Below are 12,833 nucleotides of genomic sequence, written 5' to 3'. Positions count from 1 at the left end.
ACATATATATATATATATATATATATTTTTTTTTTTAATTTAAATCCAAATTTCCAACCCAACCCCTCTTAATTTTTATTTACAAAAATAAATTTAAAAAAAAATTAAAATTTTGGGCCTATAACTAAGCCCATTTTTATATTAAAAAAAATTTCCGACTAAAATTTATTGTCGATATTCAAGCTACGAGAATTTAATCATCACCGAATGTTCTTTTCACTCAAAACATAACAGAACCGTTGAATTTACAACTCTACAAACACATTAATAAGTTAAATTCTCGGTTCACTTAATCAAATATTATAAGTCGACTACCAAAAGTTCATGATACGTTCACAGAGTGACGAATTTCGTATTTTTAATGAGATTTGAACTCGTAACTCTAAGCAAAATATAAATATATTTATTTTTAAACAAGTATGTTATAATTTAATTTTTTTATTTATAAAATTATATGTTATAATATATTATACAATGACTAACTATATATTTTTATTGAGATTCGAACTTTTGACTTTTAAATAAAACACAAATATTATAACGGCTAAACTACTATATTTGATCGTATGAGTTTAGCCCATTAAGAATCGAACATAAAAATTGTTGATGACTTTTTGGACCGCTAATTAATATTTAAAACACTAATTAATTAAAAAGTGGGGCATCAATTTACGTTATGAATCATTGTTTAAACATTATAATATATGAAATTTAATTAGATTATTATATGAAAATATTAAACATTGTTTGAATTATGTGACAAATTTAAGATTGTTTGAATGCGAATTTTTGTCATGGTAGTTTGGGTTTGAATCGTATTTTAAATTTAATAAAATATAATAATACAATTTGTACATAACTTAATTCGTATATTACCTACTTGCATACTATAATTAATATATAATATAAGAATTTATGATTTCTAACAACGTTTATTTTTATTTTTTAAAAAGTGACTTTAAAATATTAATTTATTATTTAATTAAATTATTGAAAAAAACCCATCAAATTCCTCTTTATTTTTATTTTTTTAATTTCATTAATATTATAATAAAACCCAATATATTTGATTTTATAAAACATTAGGTTTTTTATATTCAAATAACATATAAATATTTATTATATAATATAACCCACATAAACTATATTCAATGATATATCAAAAGGACATGTGAGGTAGAAAGCATAATGATATAAAAAACCGCACTAGCAAATTCTCCCCACAGAATCAACAAAAGGGGACCCCATAAATTATATACATGTATATATATATATATATGTATATATACATTTGCCAACCTAACAAGAGATTTTGTCTGCCTTTATATATTATACCCTCATTATTTATATTTATTAGTATTATTATTTTGTCATTTACAAATTTACCCAATTAATTAATTTTATATTATATACTAACCAATAAAACTTTATACGTCACAAAATATTTATTTCATATAAAAATATAATAATTTCAATGTTATATTTGTTAATATATATATGTGTATATTGAATATGATTTTCCAAAAATTACAATTTTAAAATAATTATTCCATAACAAGTAATAACCAAAAAAATTGATGGGAAACTCGTCACACAACAAGGTTACGTGCTCCTTCTTAGTGAATTTGGTCGGTCCAAAACTTAGGAATTAGCATTTCATAAATGTAAATAAGTATATAATAATTAGAATTAGGCAAATAAATGACCATATAATATAATTTATACATTACTATATTTACAACCTCGCAACCCATAAAACCAGCCTGGAAAGCCCATGTGGGCGGCCGTCACCATATGCGCTCATTGATTAGATATACAACTAAATATAACTTTGGTATAAAATAAATTATTATTAAAATAAAGTATATATGTATCTATACGGGAAAGTTCGTGGTATGGAGGGTCTTATCCCTTGTTTGGAGGGCACATACACTCACACGCACGAGATAAAATGCATGTTTTAAACATGTAACATGTTTATTTATTATTTTCATAAATTACGAGGCTAATTAAAGCAAATTAAATATTAGTTGGGTGAATTTTAATAATTCAATTTGGTTATATGCAAGTGCCAATTTGTAAATCAAGTTTAGAATTTGATTATTAGCACATTTTTTTTAAATGATTTTCTCTAATTCTTGTATATATATATATGATATGTACTTAATTGAATTATGATGTGTAATATGTACATCAATACGTGATTTATTGACTTGGGAATATAATATATATAATTGTTACATGCAAACTAGCCGTTAGATTAGTGGCATAATTATATTTTTTGTACAATACATTTGACATTTATGACATACATGGGAAACATATAGTTTAATTTATAATAAAGTTTTAACTATATAGTTTAATTTAATAATGTAATTTATAATTTTATTAGTGTATTAATAAAATTTATTTAAAACAAATTATGACCCGTTCGAACACAATGATTTAAAAATTCAATAAAATTTTTATAGATGTAATAAAATTAAAAAAAAAAAAAAAAAAACTCTCTAATCTAACAAATTATATTTATCATATTTTTTAAAGTAAAAACCGCATTTATTAAATAATTAAGTAAATAAGGCGAACACCACGTGGAACTTGCGTCTCCTTTACGTCTACGCTGCAATTGCCACGTCATCACATGATCCAACGGGTTTTGTGCTTCCACGTGTAAGTCATCTACTCTCTGGTAAAGCCGCGCAACCATGACTGTACATTTCCATTTATTATTTGCTATTCACTCCAACGACAACCCTAAAATTATCTAAAAAATTAATTAAATAAATATAATTAGCTAATTTAAAAAGCTTAAATAAAAATGAAAAATAACAACCATCCATTTGCCAATCGACACGTGACAAATCTGGGGGTAACTTCGTAATTCCACTCAACCAGTTTATTAACGGAATTGACGGAATTGGGCGTATTTGGAAGTGCCTCCGTCGTTTCCGTTAAAAGTGAAACGTGTCGGTGTCATCTTTAAGAATTTTCGGCTCATTCACTACCTTTTAAAAATAATAAATAATAAATAAATAAATAAAAAGATTCCATTATTTAAATCGCCCAGCAACAAAAATAGTAATCTCCTCTTACCTCCCACTCCCACACTCTCCTCTCCTTCTCTCCACTCCTTCCCTGCACTCATCTCCTTCAATCTTTTCCAACACAACTGAAATTCATTCCATTTTTATGTTTCTTAATGTTAATTTTTTCTTGATTAGTTCTCATCCCACTTGAGATCTCTCGATCTTTATACATACGCAGATATATATATATATATACACACACACTGACTGGTTTTCACTGGTACGGAGAAGCTCCGTCGTCAAAAAATGGCGACAACCCAGAAAACCAGACTCTCCATTCTCTGTTTCCTTATGCTTCAACTTACAGTACTCTCACCCGCCACAGCCGAATCCACCCGCCCGGAAACCAATGCGACTGCGACTCCATCAAAATACCAGATCGCATGCACAATGTGCTCTTCCTGCGATAATCCATGCCAGCCAGACCTATCTCCTCCTCCTCCTCCTCCTCCACCTCAACCGTCGCCTCCTCCGCCGGCGAGCAACATCTGCCCTCCACCACCTTCGCCGCCCAGTTCTTATTATTACTCGCCGCCGCCACCCTCTCAGCCTAGCTACAATTACCCGCCACCTTCTGGCGGAGGCGGCGGCGGAGGAGTGTATTATTATCCCCCGCCGAACAAAGGAAATTACTATCCTACACCACCGCCTCCCAACCCGATTGTCCCGTACTTCCCTTTCTACTATTACAACCCTCCTCCGTCTTCTCCTTCCACGGCCGCTTCCGTTAGGAAAGAGTTTCTGGGTCACGCCGTTGCCGTTCTGTTCTCTGTTGTTCTCTGTTTGGTTTGACGGAGATCAGCGGATCTGGGAATTCGGAGGAGAGGGAAAGAGAGAGGAATTGAGAGCTGATGACGGTTGATGCCTGTCCGAAGAAGAAGAAGAAGAAAAGATCAATCCGACACCGTTTTATGGACAGAGGTTGGCATCTGTTTCTCTTGAGAAAATTTTCTTCTTTAAGTAATTATTTCTTCTCTCTTTCTCTGGTCTCTGATTCTGATGATGCGGAAGAAGAAAAAAAAAAATAATGATAATATTAATAATCTGTAATTTATTGGTAATTTGTATGTAATTTTTGTTAAATCAATATTAAATGTTTAATTATAATTAATTAATTAATTATTGGAATCCAAATTATCCAAATTAGTACTTTAATTTTCTGTTTATACTGTTTTGGCGGTAGATTATTCCATTTATCCATACGTACAAAAATTACTACACATTATTTATAAAAGTCAGTGCTGGCGGCTATATTTACCCACAAATATACTAAATAAAATATATTTAGTGATGACGTGGCATAATCTAATTGGATATAAGATAACGAGGTACACCAAGGATGGTTGTAGGTAAACAATTAAGTTCATTAGCAGCCCCTAGAAAGATCTGTACCGTCTGATCATCTGGTCCGACCGTGGGGGTCTATCTGGGTATAGTATGGTTTCTCGTAGCGAATCGTTGACTACGAGATTCCGCTCCTCTCTCTCTCTCTCTCTCTCTCTATTCTAAGATAATTTCTTTTACCCTTTTTAGAAACAGAAGTTAGAAATTCAACTCTAGAGTAACGTGAAAATAATTATTATACTAATCACAATAATTTAGAGATATAATTATAATTAATATTCCTAAACATGATTATCGATATGATTAATTAAACAGTTTATAAAGAGAGAGAGTGCCGGGGTGGGTGGGGGGTTGGCTTTTCCATATGCTTTTAACTCTTCTTGCCTTTTCTCCATAATTCTTTCCCATGTGATTCAAAAAAGTCGCCTTGTCCTTTTTTTTCTAAATTAAAATATTAGAATTTACAAATTAAAAAAAAAAAAAGAAAAAGAAGCCACCCAAAACAACGTCGTTTTGCTTGAGCCATAAATTGCATTTGCCTCACATATATATATATATATATATCAAAGTAAAATAATTTAATCATTTTTAATTCTAGATAATTTACTTAATTCCTTCTTATGATTAGTTAAATGGTAAAAAAAATACTAATTTATTTATTAATTTTTTTTACCCGTATCGTCAATATTTTTTAATAAAATTTTTACATTATAAAAAATAAAATAAATATTGTGTACAAATTTTGACTTGATATTTTTTTAATAAAAAGATATCTAAATTTAAATGCCAATTTATAGAATAAAAAGAAATTTTATCAATTAAAAAATATAATAATTTTTTTATATTAATAATACTAATTATGAAAGTGTTACTACAATTTTTTTGTAAGAAAATAAATTAATCCTATTTAATTTTTGAATAAAGATAAAAAATAATAATAATAATTTATGTGGAGGAAAAAAAGATAGCGGAGAAATAATTAGCTGTAATCCACATACACACATTGTTGTGTGTGATGGGATGCTGGTGGGGTCCACCCAAGTAGGCAAGGCATCCTATGAACACACATAATAATACAACTCCTTTATTTATTTATTTATTTTTTGTATATTGAATTTATACAACATACATTTTTTTAAAAAATATTTTATTACTAATTTATAATTATTTTTTTACTAGTTATCGTTAAACATGCAAATTAAGAATAATTTTATGATTAACTTAAAAATAATGGAAAATACAATATAATATAATATAATATAATTATACATATAAAATATTTTTTAAAAAAAATAAAAATGAGAGAAAAATAAAGTGAGAGGCAGGTGGTGGGATTCAGTACATTAATGAGTAGGTAAGAGATGTTAATGTGGTCTGAATTGAATTAATGGTGGTGGTGGTGGTGGTGGCGTTGGCGGCGGCGGCGGCGGCGGCCATTAAAATTGGATTTCTCTTCTCTACAAGCCCTTCTAAGAAAAGCTTATTCCGTATTTTTACGTAATGTTTTTTTAATAAAAAGGTTATAACTATCTCGATTAAAAAAATTTAATCGTTACGTAATGTTTTATTCGTAAAATAATATAACAAACTCATTACTATAAAGTATAATTTAATTATTGTACTCCTACTACTATAATAATGATATAAGTTTTAAGTCTTATTAAATTATGTATCGTAATTAATTATTATCAATTCACAAAATGATAAATTTTACGTTTTTATTTGTTAGAAAAATATTATGACTAATTAATGCTGATGTATAAATAATATGATAAAATACTTGTTTTTCTGTCAACAGATAATGATTTTTTATGTCTTTTGTTTTCTCTCAAATGGTACTAGAGTTTCACGTAATTACCTTCACACTCAAAAACTAAAGTCTGTTTATTAATTTTTAAACTTTGATGTATAAGTAATATGATAAAATACTTATTTTTCTGTTTACAGAGAATGATTGTTGATGTCTTTTGTTTTCTCTCATATGGTACTAGAGTTTCGGGTAATTACCTTCAGACTCAAAAATTCAAGTCTGTTTATTAAATTTTAAACTTTGATGTATAAGTAATATGATAAAATACTTATTTTTCTGTCAACAGAGAATGATTGTTGATGTCTTTTGTTTTCTCTCATATGGTACTAGAGTTTCGGGTAATTACCTTCAGACTTAAAAACTCAAGTCTATTTATTAAATTTTAAACTTTGATGTATAAGTAATATGATAAAATACTTATTTTTCTGTCAACAGATAATGATTGTTGATGTCTTTTGTTTTCTCTCATATGGTACTAGAGTTTCGGGTAATTACCTTCAGACTCAAAAACTCAAGTCTGTTTATTAAATTTTAAACTTTGATGTATAAGTAATATGATAAAATACTTATTTTTCTGTCAACAGAGAATGATTGTTGATGTCTTTTATTTTCTCTCATATGGTACTAGAGTTTCGCGTAATTACCTTCACACTCAAAAACTCAAGTCTGTTTATTAAATTTTAAACTTTGATGTATAAGTAATATGATAAAATACTTATTTTTCTGTCTACAGATAATGATTGTTGATGTCTTTTATTTTCTCTCAGATGGTACTAGAGTTTCGGGTAATTACCTTCAGACTCAAAAACTAAAGTCTGTTTATTAAATTTTAAACTTTGATGTATAAGTAATATGATAAAATACTTAGAATGATTGTTGATGTCTTTTGTTTTCTCTCATATGGTACTAGAGTTTCGGGTAATTACCTTCAGATTAAAAAACTCAAGTCTGTTTATTAAATTTTAAACTTTGATGTATAAGTAATATGATAAAATACTTATTTTTTTTGTCTATAGAGAATGATTGTTGATGTCTTTTGTTTTCTCTCATATGGTACAAGAGTTTCGGGTAATTACCTTCAGACTCAAAAACTCAAGTCTGTTTATTAAATTTTAAACTTTGATGTATAAGTAATATGATAAAATACTTGTTTTTCTGTCTATAGAGAATGATTGTTGATGTCTTTTATTTTCTCTTATATGATACTAGAGTTTCGGGTAATTATCTTCAAACTCAAAAATTCAAGTCTATTTATTAAATTTTAAACTTTGATGTATAAGTAATATGATGAAATACTTGTTTTTCTGTCTACAGATAATGATTGTTGATGTCTTTTGTCTTTTCTCATATGATACTAGAGTTTCGGTTAATTATCTTCATACTCAAAAACTCAAGTTTGTTTATTAAATTTTAAACTTGTGACATTCAAATGAAAACAATACAATTAACCGTTAAATTACTGGATTGTTTGTATTCGTTACATGATCTTTATAACTATATAAGTGAGTCGGTGTATGGTAGTAATAAAAAAAAGTGAAATGAGGTGGAAAATATTTTTATTTTAAATTACATGAGATTTTTTAAAATGAAAGAAGTATCTATATATATATATATATATATATATATATGTTAATGTCTTCTCCCATCTTCAAGTATATATATGCAAAAGAATGGGCCATTTATAAATATTGATTGGAAAAGCCTAGTCTTATTCAACTAATTAAGAGTTAATTTGGGCCAAGCTTAAGTTTCATGATGGGCTCCATTCACCCTCAATAAGACTTCTAAGGGTAAAAGAAGTAATGCTATTTGGTTTACATCGAATTTTCGGCCTCTCTCGTATAATAATATTGGTTTAACCTCAACACAGACGACTTCGTTAGGGTAATCTCGAGCCTATATAGGAGTCGACCGATAAATGTTGATTCCCTTTTCAGTACACACTCCAACCCTAATCGGATAATCTCGAGTCTATATAGGAGTCGACCGATAAACGTTGATTCCCTTTTCAGTACACGCTCCAACCCTAATCGATTCTCGATCTGATTCAGTTTGGTTCGATTCTACATCGATGAATGCTAAAAGTATTTTATTTTTTATGTGATTATATTTAATAAGAATATCATTCGAGAATGAATGAAGAAAATTATTTATAATTAATTTTGAACAATTTCAGAGATAATAAAATATTGAAATATAAAAATAATAGATTGTAAAAAAATGAAGTAGAAAGGTATAAATTTTTTAAAATTATATTATAAGTATATAGATTATAATTTGAAATATATAAATAGACTACAACTTTAATAATCATATACAAAATTACATATACATATATATATATATATGTTATATTCAAATTAAAATGGCATGATGCGCACGTGGTGATAGTTATAGGGAGCGGGGGGGGAGGAATAGGATTTGGGTGCCGTAAAGGCGGCTGATTGAGTGTTCATAGCCACGTACACAATTCCCTTTTTGATGTTAATCATTTATCCACTTATTGGATAAAAACTTTCCCATTCCCAAACAACACTTTCCTCATTAGTATCGTGCATAAAATTTTACATATATATATATTTCTTCTGAATATTTCTCTCAATTACGTTACCCTTTAATTAAATCATTCAAAATTTTGGTATAATTATATTCGAATCTATTTCCTTGTTATATAATAAATATAATTTACGAATTAATTTTTAAAACAATCATACATAGACAAATGTACAAAAATTTATAAGTTATTGTGATTCAATTTTTTTTTTTTAATAGAGGATAATTAATGTATTAATTTAAATAAATTTTTTTAATACATTTAATAATTTCCCATAATATGTATATATATATATATGTACGTATTACATATAATTATAATTGGCTCTCTTTGAATGTAGTCCAAAGAAGTATGATTGTGTTAGTTGTCTTTTAACTAAACCCACTAATAATTAGTAATAAATAATATAATTTGCTTTGCAAATAGTGATTAATGGATTTTTAATGAAGCAAATGATAGAAATGTAGAATGTTAACACTACTTGGAATCATTAATTAAATTATTATTAACCCCCTAATTAAGTTGATAATTTATGGGTTAATCTTCTTTGCAATTTTTTTTTTTTTTTTAAAAACTCTATTTTTAAGTGAACCCATTTCTTTTTTCAAAAAATTGAATACATATTTCACACTTTGAAGTTTTTGGAATGCACCAATTTTTATATATACATATATGTATATATATATCTAAAGTTCGACTACATTAAAAGCTAGATAATTTAAAAAGGAATTAAATTTATAGACCCAAAAATATTTTTATTAATAAGTTACGAAAAAAAAATTGGTAGTGGGGAAGTCAAAAAATGGAGAGGTCAATTCTTAGCTACGAATAATAGAATCAAAGAAAAAAAGAATATATTATTTAAAATAATTGTAATAAATTTAAATTTTAGTATTAAAATTATTTTTCCCATATTATTTAATGTATGTATGTATATATATATATATATATATAAAATCTACAAAGGGGTACAAATGAAATATCATTTTTCTTCTTTTGATTTTGCCCTTTTCAAAGTTTTGAACTTTTTTTTTTGGGATAATAGGCAAATTGAGAAGTTGGCATTTTCTTCTTAGGCCTATCACGAACCCATCCACACCACACATTCAATATAAAAATTAAAACTTTAAGAACATATATATATATATATATATATAAAAGAAAAAGGGGGACAATCATGATTTTTTTCTACTATGTTAGGAAAAATAAAATCAATCTCCCACATCATCTTACAAATTTCCCCACCATACCCAAAATACAGAGTTAGCTAAATAAACTAAAGGCAAAAATTACCCAAAAATACACATAAAAATGGTTAGGTCATTACAACTTCTTCGTTTATTATGAATATAATCACTTGTGATTAAGCATAGACCGACCCATAAGACAGAGCCATTAACAGTACGGCCGCTTGCTCTTCTTCTCCGAGCTTCCTCCTCTGTTTCTCCACCGTCGATCTCTGCATCAAAACCTCTCTTCCCAAAGCTAACAATCTCTCGTTCAAAGAATCGTTACTGTTCCCCGCTCTTTTTGGTTTTTTCTCCGATCCTCCGCCGATTACGGCTCTTCGCTTCTTCCTGCTTCTGATCCCGCAAGCGTTGCAGAGAGACTGAAAAGAAAGAAATTGAGAAAAAACCCAGATCAGATCGGAGGGTCGGGTAAAATCCACGATTGATCGTGGTACGAGTTTACTCCGGATCGACGGAGAAATCACCTTGGGACCGGCTGGGCCGCCGCGCCAGAGAGGCGTCTTGCTGGTGCCGCAATCGGCGCAGGTTTTCTTGGTCTCGTTGTGGCTGTTATTATTGTGGCTGCTCCCTTGGCTCTCGTCTGATGAAACACCGGATGAATATTTCCTTTTCATTTCTTCAGAATCTAATCCCTGTAAATGAAAAAAAAAAAAAACACCAGAATCAAAACGCCGATCGGCTAAAACAGGAGATCGGAAGGATCAAACGTAGCAGAACACTCACTCTCTCGCTCGGATCCAGCATTATAGAGAGAGCTTTTCAACAATCTAAAGCAAACCCAGACACCAAAAGCTCAAACCAGAGTTGGGTTCGGACTAAAACCGGTGGATTAACACAGAGAGATCGAGCAAATTTGCAACCAAAAAAAAAAAAAACACCAGACCCAGATGAAAAAAGAAAGAGAAACAGAGAGATCGTCAATGGAGGAGCTCGGATATTCGGGTTAAGACGATAACATGCAGAGAGAGAAAGAGAGAGAGAGAGAGGCAGTGAAAATAGTGTGGATGATGAGTGTGTATGATAATCAATCTAGCGAGAAGAATCATCAAACCGACACACACAACGCAGGTAGCAGATCTAAAAATCGATTTATAAATGGGACGCGAAACCCTAACGCAGGGATTATGAAATACCCAAAATACCCTTCGTTCTAACCTTTTTTATCTTAAAAACCACCCGCCAAAACACCAAAAAAATTGGCTCCTGCTTCTTGTGTATAAAAAAGGGCGCCAGTGTTTTTTTGTTGATCACAAAAAAAAAATATATATATATATATATTATTTCCCCCTCTTTATTTTTTTTCGGAAGGGGGGAATTTTTTAAATAAATAGTAAAATAAAATTCCGAGAAATAATCAGGTACTTCTAATCGTACCCGGTCCAGATTCAGATTTGTTGAATCTCCGCCGTCAATCTGGTCAACCTCGGTCAACCCTTCTTTTTGGGGTTCTGTACCCTGTCTCCCTAATTTTTGTCTCATATTGGTCAGGTCACCATATGCCTTGCAGTTTTTAATATATTATTTTTTAAAAAATTATATTTTCTCCCATAAGATTTATAGTTTTTTTTTTTTTTATATAGAAATTATTTTATTTTTTAAAAGAAACAAATATTAAATATTTAAATATATATAATTCATTTTAAAACCAATATTATATTTTTTTGGGTTTTATACTTTTACATTGACTTATAAAAGGAAAATATTATTATATTATATAAAATAAATTAATATATATATATATATATATTGAAAGATATGATGATTTTTTTTTTTTGCAAAATACAGTATAAATTCAATGTATATTTACCCAATTTTTTAAAGGGTTAAATGCATGTATATTTTTAAAATTGTATATATTAATAATTAATTTACAATTTTAAGTTTATATAAATATTACAATTATTTTCCTACTTTATATAATTAAAAATAATTTTACTCAAACCCCACCAATTTATGAAGACTATCAAATAACAGCTGCCAACATGGAACTTTGCCGGGAAGTACGATTGTATTTAATTAATTTCACACACACACGTATGTATATATGTATGTATGTATCTTTCAGTACATACTCTATATATCGTATATGTATTTATGATGATATATAAGTAAATGAGGGTTTGACAAAACATTGGGAACCAAGTCGTAATAAGTATTAATTTTAATTTGTAATAATAATAACTTAAATCTTTGATAATCTGGGATTAGTGGATATAATCTTTTAGTAGCTTCTCTTAAGGGTTTGGATAAGTTGAGATAATGTTAATCAAATCATTAAAAGTGATTAGTCAGATGAGATCAAATGAGATAATATATGTTTTATTATATATATATATATATACGTGTGTGTGTGTGTGTGTGTATATATGCTTATCCAGTGTATTTGTGAAGTGAAAGGAGTACTAGATAGCTTACTTATGTCCTAATGAAGTGAGTGGTATTGAATTGTCCAAGTAGCTAATTCAAAACCACACCTGAAAGAATGTCAATGTCTCATGCATTAAAGAGCACATATACATATATACATATAAATATACATATATATATATATATATACACGTAAATAAACCCTACAAATCTCTGCGTGTATACATGTAGATGTGTGTGTGTGTGTGTGTTTGATGTCTTTATATACAAGGTGACGACAAATGCACAGAAGACAGAAATGTTGAAAAAGAAGACGATGACCCTTGCTATTATGTGTGTATCTTCCCATCCTCATATAGAGAATATATATATATATATATATATGTATATGTATATGTATAATAGCTTTACCTGCTAGGATC

The 12,833-nt window shown here is 28.8% G+C and overlaps 2 protein-coding genes across 2 annotated transcripts; one reads left to right on the top strand and one right to left on the bottom strand.

Annotated features, from left to right (window-relative positions):
* The first annotated feature begins 3,184 nt into the window (after positions 1–3,184).
* Positions 3,185–4,214, top strand: LOC110821204 (hydroxyproline-rich glycoprotein family protein). The gene has a single exon (XM_022050950.2). The coding sequence runs from the start codon at positions 3,333–3,335 to the stop codon at positions 3,876–3,878; it is 546 nt and encodes a 181-aa protein (XP_021906642.1). The 5' UTR covers positions 3,185–3,332; the 3' UTR covers positions 3,879–4,214.
* A 5,692-nt stretch (positions 4,215–9,906) lies between these two features.
* Positions 9,907–11,110, bottom strand: LOC110821396 (GATA transcription factor 15-like). The gene is made up of 3 exons (XM_022051225.2): positions 10,768–11,110; positions 10,509–10,676; positions 9,907–10,403 (listed from the first exon to the last, which is right to left on the bottom strand). Exons 1-3 carry the CDS (start codon positions 10,786–10,788, stop codon positions 10,158–10,160), a joined length of 435 nt encoding a protein of 144 aa, XP_021906917.1. The 5' UTR covers positions 10,789–11,110; the 3' UTR covers positions 9,907–10,157.
* Positions 11,111–12,833: the final 1,723 nt, after the last annotated feature.

This window comes from Carica papaya, chromosome 5, assembly GCF_054855325.1.
Source record: "Carica papaya isolate Zhongbai chromosome 5, ASM5485532v1, whole genome shotgun sequence".
Lineage (NCBI taxonomy): Eukaryota > Viridiplantae > Streptophyta > Magnoliopsida > Brassicales > Caricaceae > Carica > Carica papaya.
Note: the sequence above shows the minus strand (reverse complement) of the source record. Positions and strands in the feature narration are given on the sequence as shown.

Excerpts from the sequence above, each read along its gene's own strand:
- LOC110821204 (XM_022050950.2), top strand. The coding sequence starts at position 3,333 with ATGGCGACAACCCAGAAAACCAGACTCTCCATTCTCTGTTTCCTTATG.
- LOC110821396 (XM_022051225.2), bottom strand. The coding sequence starts at position 10,788 with ATGCTGGATCCGAGCGAGAGA. Across the intron at positions 10,677-10,767 it reads TGCTGGATCCGAGCGAGAGA|GGATTAGATTCTGAAGAAAT; the intron begins GTGAGTGTTCTG and ends TTTCATTTACAG. Across the intron at positions 10,404-10,508 it reads GCGGCCCAGCCGGTCCCAAG|TCTCTCTGCAACGCTTGCGG; the intron begins GTGATTTCTCCG and ends CTTTCTTTTCAG.